This window comes from Adiantum capillus-veneris, chromosome 30 (assembly GCF_014529385.1).
Source record: "Adiantum capillus-veneris isolate H3 chromosome 30, ASM1452938v2, whole genome shotgun sequence".
Taxonomy (NCBI): Eukaryota; Viridiplantae; Streptophyta; class Polypodiopsida; order Polypodiales; family Pteridaceae; genus Adiantum; species Adiantum capillus-veneris.
Genome location: NC_140960.1, coordinates 103,528,931 through 103,552,280, shown reverse-complemented (window position 1 = coordinate 103,552,280; position 23,350 = coordinate 103,528,931). Strand labels below are relative to the sequence as shown.

At 43.4% G+C, this 23,350-nt stretch overlaps 2 protein-coding genes across 3 annotated transcripts; both read right to left on the bottom strand.

Moving 5' to 3' along the window:
- Window positions 1-1,437: 1,437 nt before the first annotated feature.
- Window positions 1,438-3,553, bottom strand: LOC147418554 (uncharacterized). The gene is made up of 5 exons (XM_086507118.1): window positions 3,101-3,553; window positions 2,883-2,963; window positions 2,479-2,815; window positions 2,198-2,352; window positions 1,438-2,001 (listed from the first exon to the last, which is right to left on the bottom strand). Exons 1-5 carry the CDS (start codon window positions 3,551-3,553, stop codon window positions 1,438-1,440), a joined length of 1,590 nt encoding a protein of 529 aa, XP_086363244.1.
- A 12,376-nt stretch (window positions 3,554-15,929) lies between these two features.
- On the bottom strand, window positions 15,930-18,666 carry LOC147418553 (protein TIFY 7-like). Of its 2 annotated transcripts, none has more exons than XM_086507228.1 (6): window positions 18,271-18,666; window positions 17,190-17,340; window positions 17,005-17,101; window positions 16,621-16,894; window positions 16,465-16,522; window positions 15,930-16,307 (listed from the first exon to the last, which is right to left on the bottom strand). In XM_086507228.1, the coding sequence occupies exons 1-6, from the start codon at window positions 18,440-18,442 to the stop codon at window positions 16,118-16,120; spliced, it is 942 nt and encodes a 313-aa protein (XP_086363354.1). In that variant the 5' UTR covers window positions 18,443-18,666; the 3' UTR covers window positions 15,930-16,117. The 2 variants fall into 2 exon arrangements, with proteins under 2 accessions (XP_086363354.1, XP_086363355.1); XM_086507229.1 differs by having other exon boundaries at window positions 17,005-17,095; window positions 18,271-18,662.
- Window positions 18,667-23,350: the final 4,684 nt, after the last annotated feature.

Genomic DNA, 23,350 nt, shown 5'->3' with positions numbered 1-23,350 from the left:
TGTGTGCAAACAGAAAAACAGAATTTTGCTAACTGTCTAACTAATACTAAATGTACGCAGCAGAAAAACAGAAAATGCTAACTTCCTCTCCCTCTTCTTTCCTACTGCAAACCACTCATACAAGAAGCACAAAGTGCCTCTTGGACTTAGTGCAGGGCTATTCCCCGGCAGCGGCGCCAAAAATGTGCGCTCCTTGCCGCACTGTCGAAGCAAGGGACTTGCCGATACACCGTGTACGAGCCGCAGACGGCTCCAAGCACACAACTAGTTTAACTAGTAAGCTCAAGAGGGCAATGGTGTGTCACTCACCGCCTTATGCTCCTGCCGTAGAGGATTCCTCGCCGCGAAGAAGAGGGAGACGCCGCTACGCCGTGCTCAACCGCCTCGCCGCCGTCGTGCCGCCGCAACGCTCGATCGCACACACACTCTCACTCTCTCTCTCTCTCTCTCTCTCTCTCTCTCTCTCTCTCTCTCTCTCTCTCTCTCTCTCTCTCTCTCTCTCTCTCTCTCTCTCTCTCTCTCTCTCGCACACACACAAGGAGATGGTGAAGGAGAAGGTGGAGATGGAGCAAGAGCAGCTTCTATTGCACAATGAGAGAATGACTCAATTTTAGGTTTAATTGGCTTTTATGTGAGCTCACCCCATTCACACTTGGGCGCCCATGCTTAGCCAACTAACCCTAGCATGTTCGTGTTAGAGTGCGCCTCTCATCGGCGATCACTCTACCTTTCCCTATTGGACCGACAAGCCCGGTGCCTGACTCTACTTAAATAAATAATACGGTTACAGTGTCCATCGTAGGCGATAGGGTGTCTGTGAGCCACGAGGGTTAACAAACCCCTACGGGTGCCACATCCTAAATGCCGCTTGCGGCCATCCGACTACCCAGTAGTACCGCATCGTGCACCCACCTCCGCCGCCAATGGCCAAAATGGTGCTCAATTTCGCCCCGCAGCGCGCTCGCAGGCCATCCTCCATAGCCACGCGTTGAGAGAGCTCTCTCTCCCTCTTAATACCCTATAATAGGTAACAAAAGAACTATTAAACACCACCATGCGAGGTGCGAGTTTTGCCTATGGGACAATCTGCCCGCCACATGGCAGCCTCTGAGCACCCGAACCCCCATGACTTCAAAATTCTTCTTGGCCTATAAACCGCATCAGCCATACATATCCACTGCTACCTGCCTCCCCATGATCTTTGTAGATGCTCCTATTCTTTTCCATGGACCTGCAAGCATGTACATACTTGGCCATGCCATCTTCTATGGTCGACCAACTTTGGCTGCATGCTCAACCATAAAAGATTTTTATTCCACTGCAAACATTGAGCACGCTATGAGAAAACCAAAAAGAACACAATTGTATGTACATAGTCTTATTCTTAGCATATTAGAAGCTTGCTTAGGTTGGTTGCCCAACCCCCTCCATCAGAACCTAATGCACTGTTGGCACCAACTCCCTTTCAAAATAAAACTTGAGATGCACACCATGCACCCTGTTCTTGAGAAACCGACCATTCATCCTCATCAGTGAATAAGTACCATTGGAAAAAACCTGGTGGACCTTATGAGGCCCTGTCCATTTCCTCTTGAATTTCTTTTGAAAGGTGAATCCAAGATAGCTCTCGTACTTTATCACCAAATCACCCTTCTCGATCAGTTTTTTTGGCGAATGTTGGTTGAGCTTTGCCACTCTTCTCTCCCGCGGCTTCACATAGAAATTTGTTGCCGCTTTGTGATCCGTCTTCAAGGCTTCAAGACTTGTAATCTTATCCTGCAAAACATCCTGATGAGTTTTATCAATCCGCCACAAACCTTTGAGTGCTCGTAATTGCACATGCATACTAGGCAACACTACTTCCTTGCCATAGACTAGCTCATAAGGAGTAAAGTTGGTGGCCACTTTGTACAAAGTCTTGTATGCCCACAAACATTTGTCAAGGTTACCCTCCCACTCTTCAACCTTCTTGTAAATGTACTTAGTAAGCATCTTGACTATCTGTGCATTGGCACTTTCAACCAAACAATGCACTGGGGATGGCATGGAGCCTATGTTGAATACCCAGTTTCTCCACTAGTGCACACACCAACTTATTTTTGAACCCTTGTCCTCCACCAGATATGAGCACCCATGGCACTCCAAAATGGCAACATATGCAATCAAAAACAAATTGAGCAACCGTATGAGCATTTACCTCTTTTATCGCTTTAGTCTCAACCCATCTGGTGAGATAATCTATGGCCACCACAATATAATTCTTACCGCTAGTTGACTTGGGCAATGGACCAATAGCATCCAAACTCGACTCTTCAAAGGCATCATGTGCTATGATAGCCCCTTGCTTCTCGGCTACCAATCATCTTTCACCCATTGATTGGCACAGATGGCATGTTTTGCACCAATAGTGCACATCTCGCACAACAAAAGGCCACCAAAACCCGCTTCTCAAAATATGAAACAGGACTTGATCCTTACCTTGATGTCCACTCTCCTCGTGGCAATTCTCCAATTCCATACCAATCTCCTCTTTGTAAAGGACTCTGTGCAGCACTCCATCCCAACCATGAGTCATCAAATCTTCTCCTACTTGAGTAAACTTGCGATCTTTCTGAACAATCCTTCTCTTTTTTAGCTTTGATAGCCCTTCCAAACATTCACATGTGCTCCAAAAATCATTAATTTCATTTAAAGTCTCCCAACCTGCATAAGTAGCCGGTGCCACATACAAACTCCCCACTTGAGTTTGCATAAAATTGCTAGCCAACCAATCTGCCTCCTGGTTTTGTTCCCTTCTAACATTTTTGAATTGCACCTCTTCAGACAAAAATTAACAGCTTCGTTATTTTAAAAAACCAATTCTTGAGAGAGTCCCTCTTTACCTGCCATTGTCCTAAAAGTTTCTTGATAACCAATAGAGCATCACCTCTTACTATCAACCTTGATATGCCAAACTCAATACACTGCTTCAATCCCAAATCTAAAGTAAGATACTCTGCCTCATTGTTGGTATAGACATCTTCCAAGTCGTAAGATTTGAAAAGATTATTGTGCCGTGTGAATCTTGGATCAACACACCTCCCCCTTCTTTTTGTGTTACCCTTTTGTAAGCTCCATCAAACCACATAATGAAGGCCCCTACCAAGTTTGGCTCTTCTTTATCTTCCTCTCGCATCAATCTTGGATAAACTGGTAACTTGACCTCTTTGTTGACGAGGATATCTGCCAGATGAGACCGATTAGTGTGGTCAACCTTGAAGTCGAACTCAAACTCTTGGAGCTCTATCACCCACTTCATGATCTGTTTTCCTAGTTTCAAGTGTAACACCACCTTAGGAAAAAGATTACTAGTTGTCAATACATTAAACATACAAACGATCAAATACACTTTGAACTTCCTATAGGCAAAGACTAAAGCCATCACCCACTTCTCAACTTCCGTATAGGTAGCTTCTCCAGAGCTTATTACCCTGCTCTCAAAGTAAACCAGCTTGTAACTTCTTCCTACCTTTTGTGACAATATTGCCCCAATGGCCACTGTACCCACCGTCATAGCAATATAGAAGTCATCCTCTTGGTTGGAAGGGCATACATAGGTAGCTGACATAGCACACACTTCACTTTGTCAAACACTTCTTGAGCTTCATCATCCCATTGAAATCCATGTACCTATTGAGCCCTCTTTTGAAGAGGATACACATACTGGGACAACATCCAAAAAAATAATGACATATATTTTAACTTATGCACGAACGATGCCAACCCTATCGCACTGGTGGGAGGCTCCATTAGAACCAAGGCTTTGACTTTCTTTGGATCCGCTTCTATACCATTATGTGAGACCACATGGCCCAACAGCTGAGCCCGCGGTTGTGCCAATTTGCACTTCTTTGGGTTCAATTGTCCTCCTTCCTCATCTAGCCTTTGGAAACACAGCTTCAATTTGGATAGGTGCTCCGCCCTAAAACTATAACAACCAATATCATCCATGAAAACTCTAATGAACTTACCCAAGTATGGCCCGGACACTTATTCATCCAGTCTTGAAATGTAGCATACACATTCACCAACCCAAAAGGGATCTTGCAGTAAGCAAAGCAGCCCCATGGAGAGATGAAGGTGGTTTTCAAGTAACCCTCCAAAGCAATACCAATCTAAAAATACCCCAAAAAGACATTCATGATAGAATAGCACTTGTGTCTGGCAACCTGGTTCAGAATCTCGTCCTGAAATGGCAAGGGGTAGTGGTTCCGCTTGGTCACCGCATTCAAGGGATTATAGATAATACCTACCTTGAGCAACTTGTTGATCTCCTGCCATAGAGCCTCCTTTTGAATATCTCCCAACCTTTGTAGCTTCTGTGATTTTGGCATGTATCCGTCTTTGAGTAGGATTCAATGCTCCACTCCTTTTGCTCTTCTCATATCTTTATACTCAGATTCAAAAAAAAAGGGATAGGATGCACATAGATCCACATAACCTTCCTTCTCTTGCTTGGTTAGATTTGCACCTAGCATGTCTTCCACCTCTTTATCCTTTAGACTACAAACTGGAGTTTGCATACCTTCACTCGAGCAGGCAGAATCTATGGTGACCCCGAACAAATTTGTTTCCAGATTCAATTGGTTTTCATCACTCTCTTCCTCTTTGACACACTGGTGGACCCTTCATCATAAGTTGACTTCAGATTCATATTTGTAGATAGTTCTAGAATCTCTGTTATCACCCCCTACTTTCGGATGAAAGTGGCTCTCCCTCGTCTTCAAGTCAGGCACGATCTACCCTCCATTCTCTCAATTCGGCAAGGTAAATACCCCCTTCTCCCAATCTTGTTTGGCCCCAATTGCCAACAACCACGGTCTCCCCAATATAATTGGGTAAGCATTTTCATGTGCTTTCATGACAAAAAAATTCAATGAGGCATTCAATTACCATCACTTTTACCTTCACATCCTGCGCCACTCCCAAACATCAAGCTTTGGCATGGTTGGCCATCCTCATTTGCACATTGGACCTAACTACAGCTTTAACACCAATATCCCTGATAGCACACTCGGTGATCAGGCAGACTTGAGCACCACCATCAATATACTCTTGCACATATTTCCTCTTCTCAAGCAAAACTTCCACCACTGGAAGCACATTGGTTGGACTCCCCAGCCTCAAGGCTAGACTTTGTACAGCAGCATGCACATCACACCTTACTCGAGGAAGCCTCGTGCTGACACTGGTTGACCATTGTCTCCTCAACTTGGGGTTTAATGCAAGAAGCTACCCAAAAAATGATATTAGTTTTTTGATTTTGAACATTCCTTACCAGGTCATATTCAAGATTACTGTGCCCCTACTAAAATACGTATGAGTAATTTTTTGTCCCCATCTTCTGTTGCTTGACTCTGGCTGCTCTCGACCTTCATTCATCTCTTTACCTTTCCTTGCTCTGGTTTCCCGTTCCATCTTAGTCTCTCTTTCACCTCTTGATCTTTTGTTGGCCATAATATCGAACTCCTGCTTGTAACACCAATAATATTAACCCTTTACACTTCATCATTACCTAGTGGAGCCAGTGGTGCTTGGTTTTCAATTGCTTGATGCTCAGTTTGGCCATTAAATTGTGCTTGCCCCCTGCCTCGACCAAACAGATGGTACATGCCACCCCTTTCTCTCAGTGGATGAGGACAATCTGGAGCATAGTGGCCCTCATGTCTACAATTATAACACAATTATAAACCAAAACTTATGTGGCCGGCTTTACAATCATGCAGAGAAATCATGCTAGCCACATAAGTCTTGGTTCCCCTTCCAAAGCATAGAACCATGTCTTTGCTATTCCTCGCATCAGCAGAGCGGAATTGTTTGCATCTTGCTATCTTCATTTGGCATATGCAACAATAGCATATACAGCTCAAAGTCGGCCATCCACTCCTCCGAGTCTTCTTCTCCGGTGAAAATTGGTCCATAACTTCGTGTTGCCATCTCTCCTTGATGAACAAAACCCTATTTGATCGAAATCGATGAGCAATCAGTTGCTCCTCCCTGGGGGCATCAGAAGATGGAGAGGGGTAATGGGAACACACCCAGCACACAACACAATGACTTCCTATAGCTCAGGATATTCATAGCACCCCTAATCTCTCAGATAACACCTTTAAATGGACCAATTTGCACTAATGGAACAATCCTTGCTCACAAAAACAATACTCTCCTCCTCTGCCAAAAAACTATTCGGCCCGAATGCACCCCAATGACTTGACTCACCTTTTCCGACTCACACAACACTCCAAGTCTGTCCTCTTTGCAGCACACGATGATCCTTGGGCACACACCTCTGTAGGCACTAACATACACACAAAAAGCGAGAGAAAAGGAAGGGGAGGGGGAGAAACGACACAAGGAAGTGGGTCAATGGCTTAGTGTTACTTATCAGAGAGATAGTACAACCATTTCAAAGCTCCAATGTAAAGCTTCAAAACAAAAAAACTCCACACCCATTGTCTGCAGGTCTTCACAATGCAAAAAAGTCCCCAAAATGGGCCATCTTTTGATATTTATAGGAGAGATCATCCCTATTTGGTGAATTGGGGACCACTGGACACTTGTCCCTTTTCTAATTAGAAGGCTTGCATGGGATTTGTTTCCTTTTGGGAACTTGAACTTCACTTTCTCTTTTGAAAGGGGATGCACTAGCGATGTCGCTAGTGCCCCTATGCCTTTTTTTATATATAGATTCTATTTTTTTACCTTTGCACCTTTGATTTTGCCCCTCTATTGGGCTTTTGACTAGCTTTGTCCGCCTGAAATCTTCCTTGGCTGGCCACTCCGGCCACCCCCATGCGAACACTCCCCCCAAGGGCACTCACACTTTCCCTCTCTCCTTCTTCTGCATATGACCCAACCCCTGCCTTGAGCACTAGTGACCTCGCGAGAGGGGGGGAAGGGGGGGGGGGGGGGGGGGGGGGGGGGGGGGGGGGGGGGGGGGGGGGTTATATTTTAACTCCAAAAGATAGGGCCCTGATGGGCGCGGGATCAAACACCTACGGAATGGCACAGCATAAATGCCACTCACGGCTGTCCGACTACCCAGAAGCCCCATCGTGCACCACCTCCGCTGCCAATGGACAAAATGGTGCCCAGTTCCGCCCCGCAACACCCGTAGGCTATCCTCAATATCCATGTGGTGAGAGAGCTCTCTCTCCCTCTTAATACCCTAGAATAGGTCACAACTAGCTATTGTACACCGCCATGTGAGGTGCGAACTCTGCCTATGGGACAATTTGACTGCCACATGGAGACCTCTGAGCGTCCGAACCCCCGTAACTTTAAAATTCTTCAAAATAACCCTTTGTTTTGCCCCCAACTTTACAGCCCTGCAACATGTTGTCTGGCGCTCGGATAGCCAAGCCGACAGAACCACTTGAAAATTCCCCTTTGTAACTCCGATCCACCCAATCCTCGGTGCAACTTGATTCTCCCAAGGCCAAAAACCGAGGCCGTGAAAAAGGTAAAAAGACATCAGGCACCGCATCCCTAATAAAGGCACCCACTTTCAATCTGGCATAACTTCTAGCCCGTGCTTTCGATTGAAGAGCTATCAAATCCCACTGATTTCACGTGCTGCCATGTACTACCTTCTTGAACTATGGCGAGCCTCAAAAGGCACCATATGGCACAATTCCCAAGCAGACAAATTGTTACACACCTGGCCCTCTGCAAAACTTCGAAGCTCCGTATCTTGATATTTGTGACTCTGATTACCAATCTAAAAAGACCAACAGGCTCCATAATCAAGCACTACACATCTATCCATTGAAACCGGCTCTAACTACTTAGCACCACTTGCCCCTTCCGTCTCAGATCTGTAATGCACTGCACCTTCACGCTCAAATACCTTGGGATCTGTAGCTCTGTTTGATGAGCCGTATACCTCCTCCTTAAGCAACTCAAAATCTACATTTCCAAGAAAAAATATTTAACCTTAAACCTCTTTCATCTTACACCCAAATTAGCCCTTTCTAGAGCCCCTCTTGGCTTATAAACCGCATCAGCCATACACATCCGCTGCTACCTTCCCCGCCACGATTGTTATAGTTGCTCTTGTTCTTTTCCATGGACCTAGAAGCCTATACATACCTGCCCATGCCATCTTCTATGGTCAACCAGGTTTGGCTACACCACCTTGTTGAGATAGACCTAAAAGTACATGTCTATTTTCTAACTCTTGTTCCCGTTTGTTTTCCCACATTAAATGATCAGCTCAATATGAGAAAATCATTTGGGTTAGTTAGATATTAGATTTTATGACAATACCTCTATCTTGAAATCATAGTTGTCCTCGACTATGAGGTAGAGAAGATAAAGCCTTAGTCATTAGTCTATGTTTCTTAGCGGGTAGAGGATTTATTCTTACACTACAACATCATTCCATAATGGATGACTAATCCATTTGGTGCTTTCAAGACTTAGATGCCGCAAGCATGTCTTCTCTTTAGTCCATATCATACTTTCCAAAGTAGAGTGACAAATTCTACTTGGTGTTTGGGAAACATCGTCATCATAAACATGATTCTAAGCATGCATATTACTCAAATTTGTGCACAATAAAAAGAGAGACCTAGTCTTATAAGACAAAAACATTGATCATTTAAAAGAAACATTTACATTTTCTTACTCTACTGTAGCATTTTCAGCATTGACAATGTTCATACTATCCTTAAGTTGTGTTCCGTGCATCCACCTAGCATCTTCAAATGGATAATTCTTGAATTTAATAAGATATCATCGGATAATCTTACCATGTCGTAGTACCTTGTCCTCGTGTCGAAGGATAGCTTCGGGTTGTAGAACCTCTTCTTGATCTTTGATCTCTGGGGGGGGGGTCTTCATAATTGGTTCGGTTGGTGGCTCTCCTTTGTAAGGCTTGAATAGGCTCACATGAAATCATTGTGTATGAGCCAATAGTTGGGAAACTTGAGTTGATAGGCCATCTCATTGATTGGTTTTAAGATTTGAAAAGGACCATAGTATCTTTTTGCTAATTTAGCATAATACTTTTGGTGGACCGTAGGATTTTTGGCAGTAGTTTGCCTCAATCGAGCCTTGGGAAACTTAAGTAAGAGCCGATCATTTTCTTTAAATGTTAAGGCCCTTTTGTGCTTGTTAGCAGCAGCTTTTTGCCTTTGTTGGGAGATGGTGGATATAGCCTCCTTAATCTTTTGAAAAGGTTCTTGTAGGTCTCGGCTATACTCATCGGCAGCAAAGATATTCCCATGTACCTTAAGTAGCAAGGGACTTTTAGGTCTTCCCTCAATGATTTCAGAAGGTGTCTTTCCTGTAGTAGTATGGACAGTGTTATTGTACCCATAGTCTACAAGTGGTAGATACTTCTTCCATTGTGAGCGTTGATCTACTTCTGTAACATAAATCTTTAGTAAATCGAGAATCTTAAGGTTAGCTATCTCACTTTGGCCATCCGTTTGTGGGTGATAGGCCGAAGAGAAATTGAACCTTGTACCTAGATTTTCAAAGAGACCTTTCCAAATATTACTGGTCATTCTAGGATCTCTATCTGACACGATGGATGTTGGCAATCCATGGTGTTTGAAAATCTAGGATATGAAGAGGGTTTCCATTTGGTGTGCCTTAATAGTCTTTTTGACAGGAATAAAGTGTGTTTGTTTTCTAAACATATCGACTATTGTCCATATTCCTGTATTCCCATGGATAGACTTAGATAATCCAAAGATAAATTCCATGGATATATTGTCTCATGTCCAATTAGGGATTGGTGATGGCTGGAGGAATCCACGTTGCTTCCCTCTATCATACTTTGTCTTTTGGCATACCACACATTTTGAAACATAATCTTGCATGTCCACTTTCATGGTGGGCCAAAAGAAATACGTCTCTACTCCTTGAAGAGTATCTTCTTTGTCGACGTAGCTTTGGACATGAAGCCTCAACTTCCCAATCAAGGGAGTAATGGAGGCTTGTTGTCCCTTGAAAGCTCCATCAGAAATTACAGTATTTCCCATCTCAAAAGCTTGAATTCCCAACTTAGTGGCCAACTCCGTTGATATGAAGTTGTGAGTAGAGCCAGGGTCAAAAAGGATGAAGGCATCATGCTCCCTCACAGATCCTCAAGAACATCATTTAAAAAGTGTGTCCCCCTATCGGATACAAGTTTTGTCGATGCCCCAGAACGACAAGTAGCATGATCAATCAATAATGAAGCAGTAGTGCGTGCATCATCACTCCTCACCGCTCTAGCCTCAGACCACTTTGTCAAGTAATTAGTTGCAACAATGATGTAGGATTTATCATGCTTAGATATAGGAGTGATGGGCCCAACATAGTCAATGCCCCATTTCTCAAATGGTAATGTGGCCATAATAGGATTGTTAGGGCGCAAACGATTCTCAAGGCGGTGGCTCTCTGGCAAACATCACATCTCTTACACCACTCAAATGAGTCCTTAAACACACTAGGCCACCAATAACCTACTCTCAAGATCTTCAATGCGATCAACTTCTCGGTGAAATGTCCCCCACATGCACTATCATGACACTCTTTTAGAATATGAGGGATCTCTTCCTATGCAACACAGGGGTGATAAATGTCCTTGAACCCCTTATGATATAAAGACCCATCAATAATAGAGAATTTCTTTGCATGGGTAGCTAATCTTTTCTTAGCAACCTTACTCATGTAGGGGGGAAATTCTAGAGTAGACAAATAATGAGCAATTTGGCCATACCGCTCTCGAGAAGGCACAATGCGAAACAAATTGGGTTGAGGTGCGATGGGCTCATCAGCACAGGGAGACACTTCAACCAAGATATCTACAAGCTTTGCAACGGAGGAGGATTGGATTTAAGCTCATAATCAAAGGTTTGCAACTCAACAATCCATCGCATAATACGTTCAGAGGGCTCTAACTTACTCATCATAAGGCGTAATGAGTCCTTAGACACGTATATAATGGGGTGATGCGTGGATAAATAGGTGCAAAACTCCCTAGCACTCTCAGCAATAGCTAAATAATCCCACTCTACCCAAGTATAGCGTATCTCAGCATCTTTAAGCTTGTGACTATAATATGCAACACGATGCAATTTCTTGTCATAAAGTTGGGCAATGCAACTAGATAAAACATAATGCGAGCAAGTGAAAAATAAATGAAAAGGTTTGGAAGCATCGGGTGGCCTAAGAATAGGAGCCTTAGTAAATGCACTTTTAAGGGAAGAAAAGGAGGTCTCTTGAGGTGTCCCCCAAACAAACTTTTTCTCAACCCTCAAAAGAGTATTAAGTGGTAAAATAACATGAGCCATATCTTTAATAAAACGGGTATAATGCTCAACAGCCCTAAGAAAGCCTCTAACCTAACGAATGATAGTAGGTGCAGGAAAGGCAAGGATGGCCTCAACCTTTGTAGGATCCATAGCTATCACATGTTCACTAATAAGATGTCCCAATAAAATACCATAGGAGACTCCAAACACACATTTGTGATCATTCAATGCAATGGACGTCTCTCGATACTTTTGAAACACATAATGGAGGGCTTTAAGAAAATTTGCTCAAGTGGTCCCCACGCCTGTGTCGTCTATAAGGTCATCTCGAAAGCTTTCATGCTTATATTCTTGATATGATACACCAGTATTGCATAACCCAAATGGCATGACATGATATGCAAATGTCCCAAAGATGGTGGTAAAAGTGGTTTTAAGCTTATCTTCATCAGTTATGACCATCTGGTTGTATCTCGAGAACCCATCCATAAATCCATAAATCTCCCTCCTAGCTAAAGCATATAAAATATGATCAATAAAAGGCAAAGGATAGTCGTCTTTGATAGTAGCCTTATTAAGCTGTCTATAATTAACACATATACAAAGCTGCTTATTTTTCTTGGGTACAACAACAATAGGGGAAACCCACTCAGTGTTATCCACGGGAAAAACTAGCCTAGCCTCTAAAAGTTTTTTTATCTCCATATAGACCCCCTCTCTATAATGCTCTGGCAATCTACGATGACATTGACAAACAAGAACAACACTTGGTTTAAGTGGGATGTGATGCACAGCTAACTCAGGTGGGAAACCTTTCAACTCCGTGTAATCCCATGCCAAAATTTCCTGGTACTCCCGACATAAAAAAATAGCCTCCTCCCTTAATGGTGACTCTAAAGAAGCTCCCAAAAGAACAACTTTGTCCTCCCCCTTTATAGGAACCCTCACAATGTCTTCCTCTCTAGCCAAAGGTAGAGTCTCCTCATCCTCATCAAGGGTAATCTCAATAGCATTAGGGTAAATACAATAAGAAATTTACAAGAAGAAGTAGAACTACAGTCATCATCAGCATTACTCTCAATTTTTGAAGTAACCCCAAGCTCGTAATACAAGAAGGATAAGCTAGAAGAACCACCCATGAAGACCCTCTACCCAGCAGCAGCCGCCCTCTAGGCATATCAATAACACAGTCAGTCATCCATATCCAAGGTCTCCCCAAAAGAAGTTGGTACTGCCTAGATCCCAGACTAAGACACAAAGCATAACAATCAATCTCCACAGTTTGGCCTGCCAAAGTAACGGGAAAACGCTGGATGAAACCTTTAGCACTCACAAAACGGTGATCACCCAATGACAGGAACTCCATTAGACCCCATGATACCGCTGAATTGTCTTTCTATCATGATTGGGCGCACACTAGCTAGGTTGTATGCATCCATTCTTGAGCAGCAGTTGAGTAGATGGGTAGAGAGAGCAGGCATTAGGGCATCATGCTAGGCAGGTTTCGGGAGATGTACTCTTGATCATATATTGACACTTAGAGTTGTTATTAAGGAAAGCATACCACATGGGAGGAGGATTTATTGTACCTTTGTGGATTTTTGCAAAGCATTTGATACGGTCCCTAGAGCTCAATCGATACAAAGACTATAGGAGATGGGAGTACCCACAGTGCTGATCTGGGGGAGATTTGGGGAGTCATGGCTTTATACAGGACAATCGTGCGGCATGTTTGTACTCTCAAGGGATTATCGATGCATATTCACTCCTCTGTTGGAGTGAAACAAGGATGCCCACTCTCCCCTACATTGTTTGGTTTGTATGTAGATGAGGTTTCAGATTACATTGAAAGGGGAGGTGATAGAGGAGCACAGCTAGCAGGGACATGGATTTTATTACTACTATATGTAGATGATATAGCGTTGATCTAATATTCGTGCGAGGGGATGCAACGACACTTGCTAATGATAATGGCTTGTCGATGAACCTTGGCAAAACCAGAGTTATGGTGTTCAACACCACAACACAATGGGTCATGCAATCTGCACCGATCTTCACATATCATCAGCACGTGGTTGAGTTTACAGATGTATACATTACCTAGGAGTGGTCTTCAATGGTCCAGTGTTCTCCTTGAGGAGAGCAATAGAGACCAAACTGAGGAGAGCAAATGTAGCTTTGGGGAGGATGGAGAGGAGGTGTTCGCTGATTAGTTTCAAGAACCTCGAACAAAACTCTTGTCTATTTGACACGTTGGTTACCTCAGCTATGCTTTATGGGTGTAGATATGGGGACCATCAGTGGACCATCATAGCCAACAAGCTAGTAGTATTGATGGATGTAGATGTATGGAGAGACCTCTAGTCTCTATGATTCCCTAGATGATTAGGGCCAAGGCCGTTGTACCACATGAGATTATTCGTGCAGAGCTTGCTCTATGATTCCTTAGATGATTAGAGCCAAGGCCGTTGTACCACATGAGATTATTCGTGCAGAGCTTGCTCCTCCCCCGTTGGCCATAGAGGCAATTACCAAATCCGTCTGTTTTATACACAATATCTGGGATCTCCCCAAAGATAGATATGCTCGCCTAGCTTTGGAGTCTTCTTGACAGCTTGCCTCACAGGGAAACACATCTTGTTGGTATGCATAGATGATATCCTGGTTTCAACTACATGGTTTTAGTATGGACAAACTACCCCTCTTCCAACCCTCGTTGGATGCAACCTCATTGTCCCTCACACGGACCGAGATTACCCGCCTCATGAGACAAGATTTGATTCAACTGACACACCAGGACGACATGGACAAAGCCGACATGAGAGCTTGACATGAAGATGGCTTTCTATAGAGAGCATCTTCTCCAGCTCACAAAGGATGGATATATGGCCATACCTACCTATATGGGCATTCCATTATCGATTCCTTGGGAAACGATGTGCTATTGGTCAGATGCGCACATCATCGCGCTGGCAAGAGATTGAGACTGGTAGATTTAGGAGAGTACCAACAAAGACCTGGGTTTGTCGAGTGTATCATATAGAGCCAGAGACAGAGTTACATAATACATATCATTGTCCAATGTACTACAAGACACAAGGCCTCTTTCACTGTCTATTATTCAGAGAGGGCTTGAACCACTGGCTAGAGTCATGAGATATCAAGATCACAGATGCCTTTTCGGGTTGTTTTTGCTAGAGCTGCACAAACACAGGGAGAGTCTACTGAGGAGATTAGACAGTGGGAGACATTCATATAGGGAAATAACAGGGAGACATACACAGAGGGAAATAACTGATTTCTTTAGAGTAGAGACTCAAGAGCCAATGAGCAAGCTTCACAACAAACTTCAAAGTCCACCTATACCAAAGGTATATTGATTGGCGCAACCATTGAGCTTGGGACAACTAGACACCCATGTCGACAAGGGACACCATGACATCGACAAAGGCTCCATTAGAGGATCAAGACTATTCTAGCATGGCATGGGAGACATTGACGATAGTCTTCAACAAACGATGCAATGCATCCTCTAACAACGCCTGATGTCAGGTGTCCTCCGATAGCTATGTTCATTTGAGCATGAATTTTACTTCATTTTATTTTGTACCCAGACATTGTAGGAATGTATCAGTTCGGTCTCATAGGTCATTTTGGCCTTTTGAAGATGTTTAAAATAGCACTTCATTTCATTTCTCTCTCTCTCTCTCTCTCTCTCTCTCTCTCTCTCTCCCCCCCCCCCCATCCATCCAGCCACAGTGAAAGGACGTAGTGCCAACGTTCCTTCAAACGCCTTGTTTAAAAAGTCTTACAAATTTGCAAGAGGGGTGACTCAAGAATTTTGTGCAATTTACTCACAATAAGGCAAAGGAAAGCCAAGAAGCTCTGTGATAAGCAGGAGATGATGCTCATAAAGAAGATAGGCCAAGGGAAAAGATGATTTAGCTCTGAGCACATTGCTTGCATCCGGCAAGAGCTTGTCACCACGCTTGTCCCACGAACATACTTCCCCTTGTTGAAGCTCAGACATATCATGCAAATGCGATAGTTGGCTTCAATGTGTAGTCTCTCCATATCCAAGGGGAAAGATTGATGTGTCTCGCACTTATTCACTGATCGACCTAGTGCTATTAGCATGTATTACTCATATCACAAAGAGGACGGCATGGTTACGCTTAGCTTGCCATAGATGATTAAGCTAATTAGAAATTGTGAATTAGTGTGCACAACACATGCCTCCTCACAACATGCACTCCATATCTGATCACCTTTTGAGCAGCAACATAACACAATCAAGGTTGGCACAAAAACCATTGGTAGAGTTGTCCATGATGACAACACAGTTATGCGAGTTAGTGCCAGCCTTCAAGGAGCAGCTAATGAAGAAATTAACCACGAGAGAAAGCAGAATCAAGCGAAGTCAGGAGTCGTGCTAGAAGTCCACAATTCAGAGGTAGTACCTGCAATATCTAAAACACAAATCTAGGGTCACACACCATGCCTACAATGATTTGGAAATATGGAAGAGGCAGCAAGTTCATGAAGGTTCAACGTTTCAGCTACAGAGAAACATACAAAGCTGCTCATTGTGGTCGAGTGTTACCACCAATGTGCCGGCCAAAACTTTTGTTACGCCATTCATAAATTGAAAACTGTATATTAGAACATGTCAAAATCCTTGCTATCAAGGAAGTGAATACATCAGAATACAAGTTGGAGACAAAAAAAAATTAACAAATGTTCTTGAGCTATGATCCAGCATTGGCTGATTTCAGGAGTGATGTTAGCTTCTGGTGTTGGGTTTTCTTGTAAAAAACGAAGTTCTTGTGTTATTGTTTTGCAACACTACCATTTAAAGACACATCTGTCTGCTCTTGCATATGATAAACCATCGTGGGCCTTGCAAAATACTGGCCATAGACCTCAGACAAAGTGGCATTTTGTAGGAAGCAGACAGTTTGTTCCCCCTGTTGTGCTGGGGCAATCTGCTTCTTTAAGTATGGGGACATCATTTGCATCCTGGAACCAGTAATATTCAGAATATGAGTAATCTCCCGACAGCCTTTAAAAGCCGAAAAACAAATCAACAAAGCTAGAGAAAGCTACAGAGCCTTTGCTTAAGAGCTCTTGCCCTACGCTGAGATTCAAAAAGTAGAAGTAAAGAAGATCTAGCTACCTCTCTTTGCGCTTTTCTAAGAACCGAGCCAGCGATGCCTTCCGAGCCAGGGGTAGAGCTGTAGGCATAAGTAGAGCAATTAAATTGCCTTCCTTTCAATTGATTACTCTAAACACTCAGAAGATAAGTGACACAGCAATCGTTTCACAAACATACCTCTCGGGACCACAGGCTGTGGGCTAGTTGCTGTCGAGGGGGTATCTGGCATCACACAATCAAATGGTTTGTGGAGCGGCAGGCCATTTTGACTAGCTTGATCAGCTGCAAAAAGGATCGGGGCCCCCATCTGAGTATTGAAACGGTCGTTTTCTGTGGCCATCGTAGGCTGGCAGAACCCTGGAGCGACCGTTGTATGCGAAACTCCAAACGGAGTTAGCGCAGTTGGAGGCAACAAATCACCTTTCGCAGCCATATGCATTATCGCCTCAGCCTGTGAATGAAACCAACAAAAGAGTAAGAAGCCACCATCAATTGAATGATAAGCATGTGAGGCAGCCTACACAAAGGCTTGATGCAAAGAAAATGATAAGCAAGCCTCACCCTATCAACAGGAATGTTGTTGTACACATTCACATGGCCTCCGTAGAATATGGTAAGCTGCATGGAGCTCGGCTTGGCGTTGGCTTCAATTCTGAAGCTATAAAAAAACCCACATTAGTACATAACCCTCGGAAAAGATGACCACAACAAAAAAGGCATTTGCTATGCATGTAAGCTGTCCACACCTTGCAGTATTGGAGACCATCCCCGGCCATCGCTTAGTGCCCGACAAGCCAAAGGTTTCTGCACTTCCCTCAAGGTATCTGTCATGTAGATTTTTCCTTCCACAGAAACTGTGCTCAACGGCTCCCATGTTCACATTAGGATACTTTGCTCCTGCAAACACACCCACAATCTTATCAGATACTTACATGAAAAATGCCATAATTTTAAGTAACCCAGCAATGCAAGCTTGCTAACCATACTAGATTGTCAAGAAGAAAGCAAGAAGAAAGCATCTAACTTTGACATCCAATTCCCATGGTCCTATCTTGAAGCCCCGTAAAGAATTTAAACTATTCTCGGGTATCCACTACTAATAATAAGGGGATGTCACCTACATGCACCAAATTCCCCTTATTTACCCTTAAATACCAGACCACGATTTTTAATATACAGGTCTCCTCTCCCCTGCACGACCCCCCTTCTCTACGCTTACATGTTCGCATGATAACCCTTCAAGGTGTAAAACATGTGCACTTCTGCCTTTCAAGTGGTAAGAAACATGAAGAAACCTGATTTTAAAACTCCATTCGGAGTGCCGCTATCCACAAGGCAATATAGCCACCATGTATGGTAAAGACTAACTACTAAACTACTACAAAATTCCACAAAAGCCATCTTACAATCAGATGGCATGCAGCCAACACACACCAGAGAAAATAAAATTTGGAATTGCACAAATAAACTTCCTAGATGAAGCCTTGAATTCCTTCTTCCAAATCCTCAATTTTTGACCGTGCACCTTTTAGGTCAAATCTTCCCAACCATGGATGCTAAATGTAGGCAAGTGGGCGTGTCCACAAAATCGACATGGTATAAATATGCATCACGCGCGGTGCTAAGTAGTGCACATGTCAGTGCACTATATGTAAGACATTCGTCAAGTATATATCACATGGGCCATCATCAAACCGGCGAAGCAAACCAGAGTCATGTGAACCACACGAAAAATGGTTCATGCTAAAACTGGCAGGACTATCCAATAATCCCCCTGATTAACCAATAGCTGGAACAATGTCTGATAGATATATGCCAAAATTGTACCTGTGGAGTCCATGTTGATGGAAGCAGAGAAAAAGCCGGGAACCGAATGGAAGGGTTCTTCTTTGTGTGCGCAGCTCTCGCCCTTTGCTGGATCATTGTCAGCGACGAGCTTTCCTAGCCCCAAGAAATCCCTCATGATGGGCTGCTGCTGCTGCTGAACTTCGAGGACCATCAGATCGGGAAATGATCACGTGGAGAAGGAGAGCACGAGAGCTCTTTCCAGAGGCAGGGGAAGCGTGTGTGCGGGTAGGAGGAGGAATGACGAAACGCGGTATGAGGAAGAGGGAAAAGGTGGGTATATGTATGTGAAGTGCAGAGAGCTGTGTTGTGTGCGTGAGAGAGAGAGAGAGAGAGAGAGAGGAGACAAAAATGTGGAGCGGATGGCTCACACCGACTAAGAAGTCGGTCCACTAGGCTAGGGCAAATATAATAGGTGCTCCTGGTGGAGCGCCCACAAGAGCCACAAACTGCACAGTTGCGAGTTGCGATTCCGCCCCCAGGAGCCACGAGTAAAATGCAAGCGAAAAAGGAGAGTACCGACTGCACCGGCAAATGCAGCCCTCTAGACTTCCCCTTTTCCCACTTGGCAATTGGCACTTGCTTCCATCACCGGCACCTGCCAGCTGTGCCCCAAACTCCCTTGACTTTTTAGCACGTGATCATTTGTTGCACATGGCAAAATAGAATTCTCGTGGCCACGTAGCTAACAAATTCATTTTTGTAAATTTGTACTCATTGCTGTCGGCAAAAAGCCCATCAATCAGAAGTTTCAAAGAAAGTTTCCACTTTCCACAGCGCTAGTTAGAGCTAGTTCACATGAGCCTTTTTAAGTTCCCATGAATGGTTTTTTTTAAAAAAAAAAGGGGCAATATGTTGCCAACAAGTTGCAATTGGGCTCTACTTCAAGGGGTTGGAGCACAAAGGAAACCACACTAGAGGACAAAATTTGAAAAAGTGACCCCCTTCTAATTTAGAAAAGACCAAACCTTTTTGACTCTCTCTCTCTCTCTCTCTCTCTCTCACACACACAGGGACCATGTCCCTCCAATTGTCTTAAAAAGGAACACTCCCTCTTCTCTCTAATGTGATGCTAAATCTCCATGGAAACTTGGCATGGCAAGTTGCCGGTTGGCAAACCTCACTCTCATGTGAATTGGCTCTTAGAACTTAGAGGAGGGTTTTTGCTTACATCAGCAATCCTGTCTTTTTATTGCTTGCTTGCTGCGTGAACGCCTCAACTAGGTGGGGTAGAGACAAATCTGCCCATTTCGGCAGAGTTAAAAAAATAAGGTGGGGGTAGGTTGACGATGTGAGTCGGGGGTAAACTCTGCCATGTGCGAAACGCACCTTAGTTACGTTTCCCACACCGTCCACTGCAATATTTTTTTGGTATAGGCATCCTTTGTTTCCTAGTGAAAATGATGCCAACGAGGATCTAATTTGGCCAATTATTGGCAAAGTTGGCATAAGTATGCCCTTCTCTCTCTACACTCTCTCATCCTATGCAATGCAGTGAAGTAGAAAATGACACTGTGTGCCATCTTTTGTTTGCATGTGTGACCTACCTACAAATCTCCATCGACTTTTATGTCAAGAGAGCTCTTCTGCTAATTTGAAGGCATGATTTTGGAACTTCATCTAGTACTATTCACATTTCTATAGGATACCCCCACACAAAGGGCAGGGTCCCCCAAAAACATATAACACTACTCCCATTTATAAATAGCGTGAAGTAAGTGATTGCCCAGTTATCCCAGCCAACATAACATCTTGATCATACGATCGTGTGTTCAAACCTTGTTGGTCCAATTGTTATTAAAATCCCCCTTCGTAGTTTTCCCACTGGCACACATTCTTGTTCACTACAACACGCTGCACCAATATCGACGCCCGTAGCGATGGAAATAAACTAATTAAAGAGAGCCCGTTCGTCGGTATGAGCATCGGTACCATCACGTCATTATAGCAGGCGTCGATATATCTGTTGGAATATAATATGTGCATATCGACGGGGATACCAATGCCTATATGGACGCTCATACCGACATCAAAACCTGCACACACAAAAAAATGAGCAGAGAAGGCTGGCATCTGGTGTTGCATGTACTATAGCACCAAAAGCAACCCTCTTTGCTCAAAATAGAGAGTGCAAAAGCAACCACACTCCACCTTCGTTTTACCTAAAAATTCCACAGATGTGTGAGTACATATTGACCATGACGAGATCCACAAAACATACCATAACAATACTCACAAACCATAACCATCATGTAAATCGCAAAACATAACAATAATTGAATTCTAAAAACATAACCATAACCGAATACTGAAATCATAACCAAATTTTGAAACATAACCATAAATTCAAACTATATTTTTAACCAAATTTTGAAACCATAACCATCGTGTAAATCGCAAAACATAACCATAATTGAATTTTGAAACCATAGCCAAAACCTCAAACCATATTTCTAATCTAATTTTGAATCCATAACCATAACCGAATTCTAAAACCATAACCATAACCATCGTGTAAATCGTAAAACATAACCATAATTGAATTCTGAAACCATAACCATAACCTCAAACCATATTTCTAACCGAATTTTGAGTCCATAACCAAATTCTGAAACCATAACCATAACCGACTTCTAAAACCATAACCATATCCATCGTGTAAATCGCAAAACATAACCATTCTAAAACCAGAACCATAATCACAACCATAAACAGCTACCATCTAAAAGTAGTTATACATCAACATGTACAAATGAAAATACATGCATCGACCAGGTTGATCAAGGTAAGGCCTCCTAGTCGACAGCCTCTCCCTCATCCTAAAGCTGCAGAAGCAGTGATGATAGCCCATGCTTGAATCCATATTATTCCTCTCTACCCGTTGAAAGACGCTTCATGTCAAGCTCCTATAGTATAAACACTTAACCATAAGATAAACGATTGAAAACATATGTACATATGCTATTTAAATAGTATATGACACTTACAAACTCATGTTGAAAAGTCTCGTAGCCTCCACTCCCCAGATGACAAGATCCTACAGACTCCAGGCGTGCTCTAACTGCATCTCGCTGCTACTGTGGACACTCATGCTGCTCTCGAGAAATCCCCGTCCACTCCTCTACGTCCAACCATGTCGGCTTTGACACTAGGTAGTTTAGAAGTGATGAACTGTGAATTTTTCATATCAAGTAGCTATCTTAGGACCACCATCAAGGAATTGGGCAAAATTTAGGGTCATTCTTGAGATGCTACGGTGTATTCATGTACATCATCTCATCTTTTGGTCGCTTTTTGAACCAATTCTTCCTCCACAATAGTTGATTTTCTAAGATCAATAGTGTTTGCTTCAACCAGATTCTTGAGGATGTAATTCCCAAGGTCACATCTGATCACTCTCCTCTCTGCCAGTCCCATTGCCATCACCACTGCAATGTGTAGATTGGGCTTTTGTTGGAATTAGGGTTGCAGAGAAACACACACAGCTTCAAGAAGACGAAGGAAGCTCAAGGCACACAATAGAGAGTGTATAACTTAGTGTGCAATGGAAAGATGGATAGCCCTAGAGTGATGGGCGTATATACAATGCACGGGGGGAAAAAACTCCTAAAGAGGGAAAAAATGCCCCGGCGGTCCTAGTCTGTTCACACACATCACTACCACATGTATATGGTAACAAATCCCCTCTGGAGTGATGCGGTGAACGAGAGCTGGCACATGAAGAAAGGGAAGTGCCATGCCCTAAGGACATGATCAGTCCACAAAGGGGAGTAAGCCCAAAGCTTTGCGGAAAGCTTCAAGCTTCTCACGAGACAATGCCTTTGTGAAAAGATCTACAAGGTTGTCCTGTGTTGGCACATAAGCCAAGCTGATCTCTCCTGCTGAGAGCCTCTCCCTGACATAGTGGTAATGCACCTCAATGTGCTTTGTGCGAGCATGAAAAACTGGGTTCCTCGCAACTACCAATGCGCTCTGACTGTCAGTGTAGATAGTGTTGGCAGTGTCCTGTCCAACACTCAAATCAGCCATAAGGCGTCTAAGCCATACACACTCAACCGTAGCTGTGAAGACTGCCATGTACTCAGCCTCACAACTCGAAGTGGCCACAGTAGGTTGCTTCTTGCTCAACCATGATATACATGAACTGCCAAGCTTGAAACAAAAACCACTTGTGGACACTCGCGTGTCAAAACAACCAGCCCAATCTGAGTCCGAAAAAGCATGTAAGTCTGGCGGCAATGATCCCCCCTTGGGATAAAACAAGCCAAGATGTAAAAGTGCCACTAAGGTAGCGGAAAATCCTCTTGACAGCCTGCCAATGCTTAGACCTTTGGCTATGCAGAAATCTGCTGACCTGTGAGACTGCAAACTGAATATCCGGCCTCGTGTTGCATACATAAATGAGGCAGCCAACAACAGTTTGGTAAAGAGTGACATCAGCAGGATCGCCAGCATCATGTAGACTCAACTTCAAACCTGTTTCCATGGGAGTGTCAATAGGTTTGCAATCCTCAAGTCCAAACTTACATAGCAATGTCTCTATGTAACTTTTCTGACACAAGGCAATACCACCATCACACTGCTTAAACTGTATGCCCAAGTAATAATGCAATAGCCCCAAATCTTTCATCCGTAAAGTAGCATTCAAATCAGCCTTAAATTCAGCAATATGTCTCTCATTTGGTCCAGTGATCAGCAAATCATCGACATAAAGAATCACAATGAGAAGTACATCACCCTCACGCTTTACATACAATGTGCTTTCTGTTGGACTGTTACAAAAGCCTTGTTTTACCAAATGAGTGTCAGCTTTCTCATACCAAGCACGAGGAGATTGCTTCAACCCATACAAAGCCTCTTACATCTGCACACTTTGTCCTCTTGTCCTTTTATGACAAAACCGCGAGGCTACGTTACATAAACTTCCTCAAATATGTCACCATTCAAGAAAGCAGTAACAATGTCTGATTGATGTACATCCCAACCAAAATGAGCTGCCAATGCACATAGAAACGCACAGTAGTCATACGATAAGTGGGAGCAAAAGTCTCTTCATAATCTA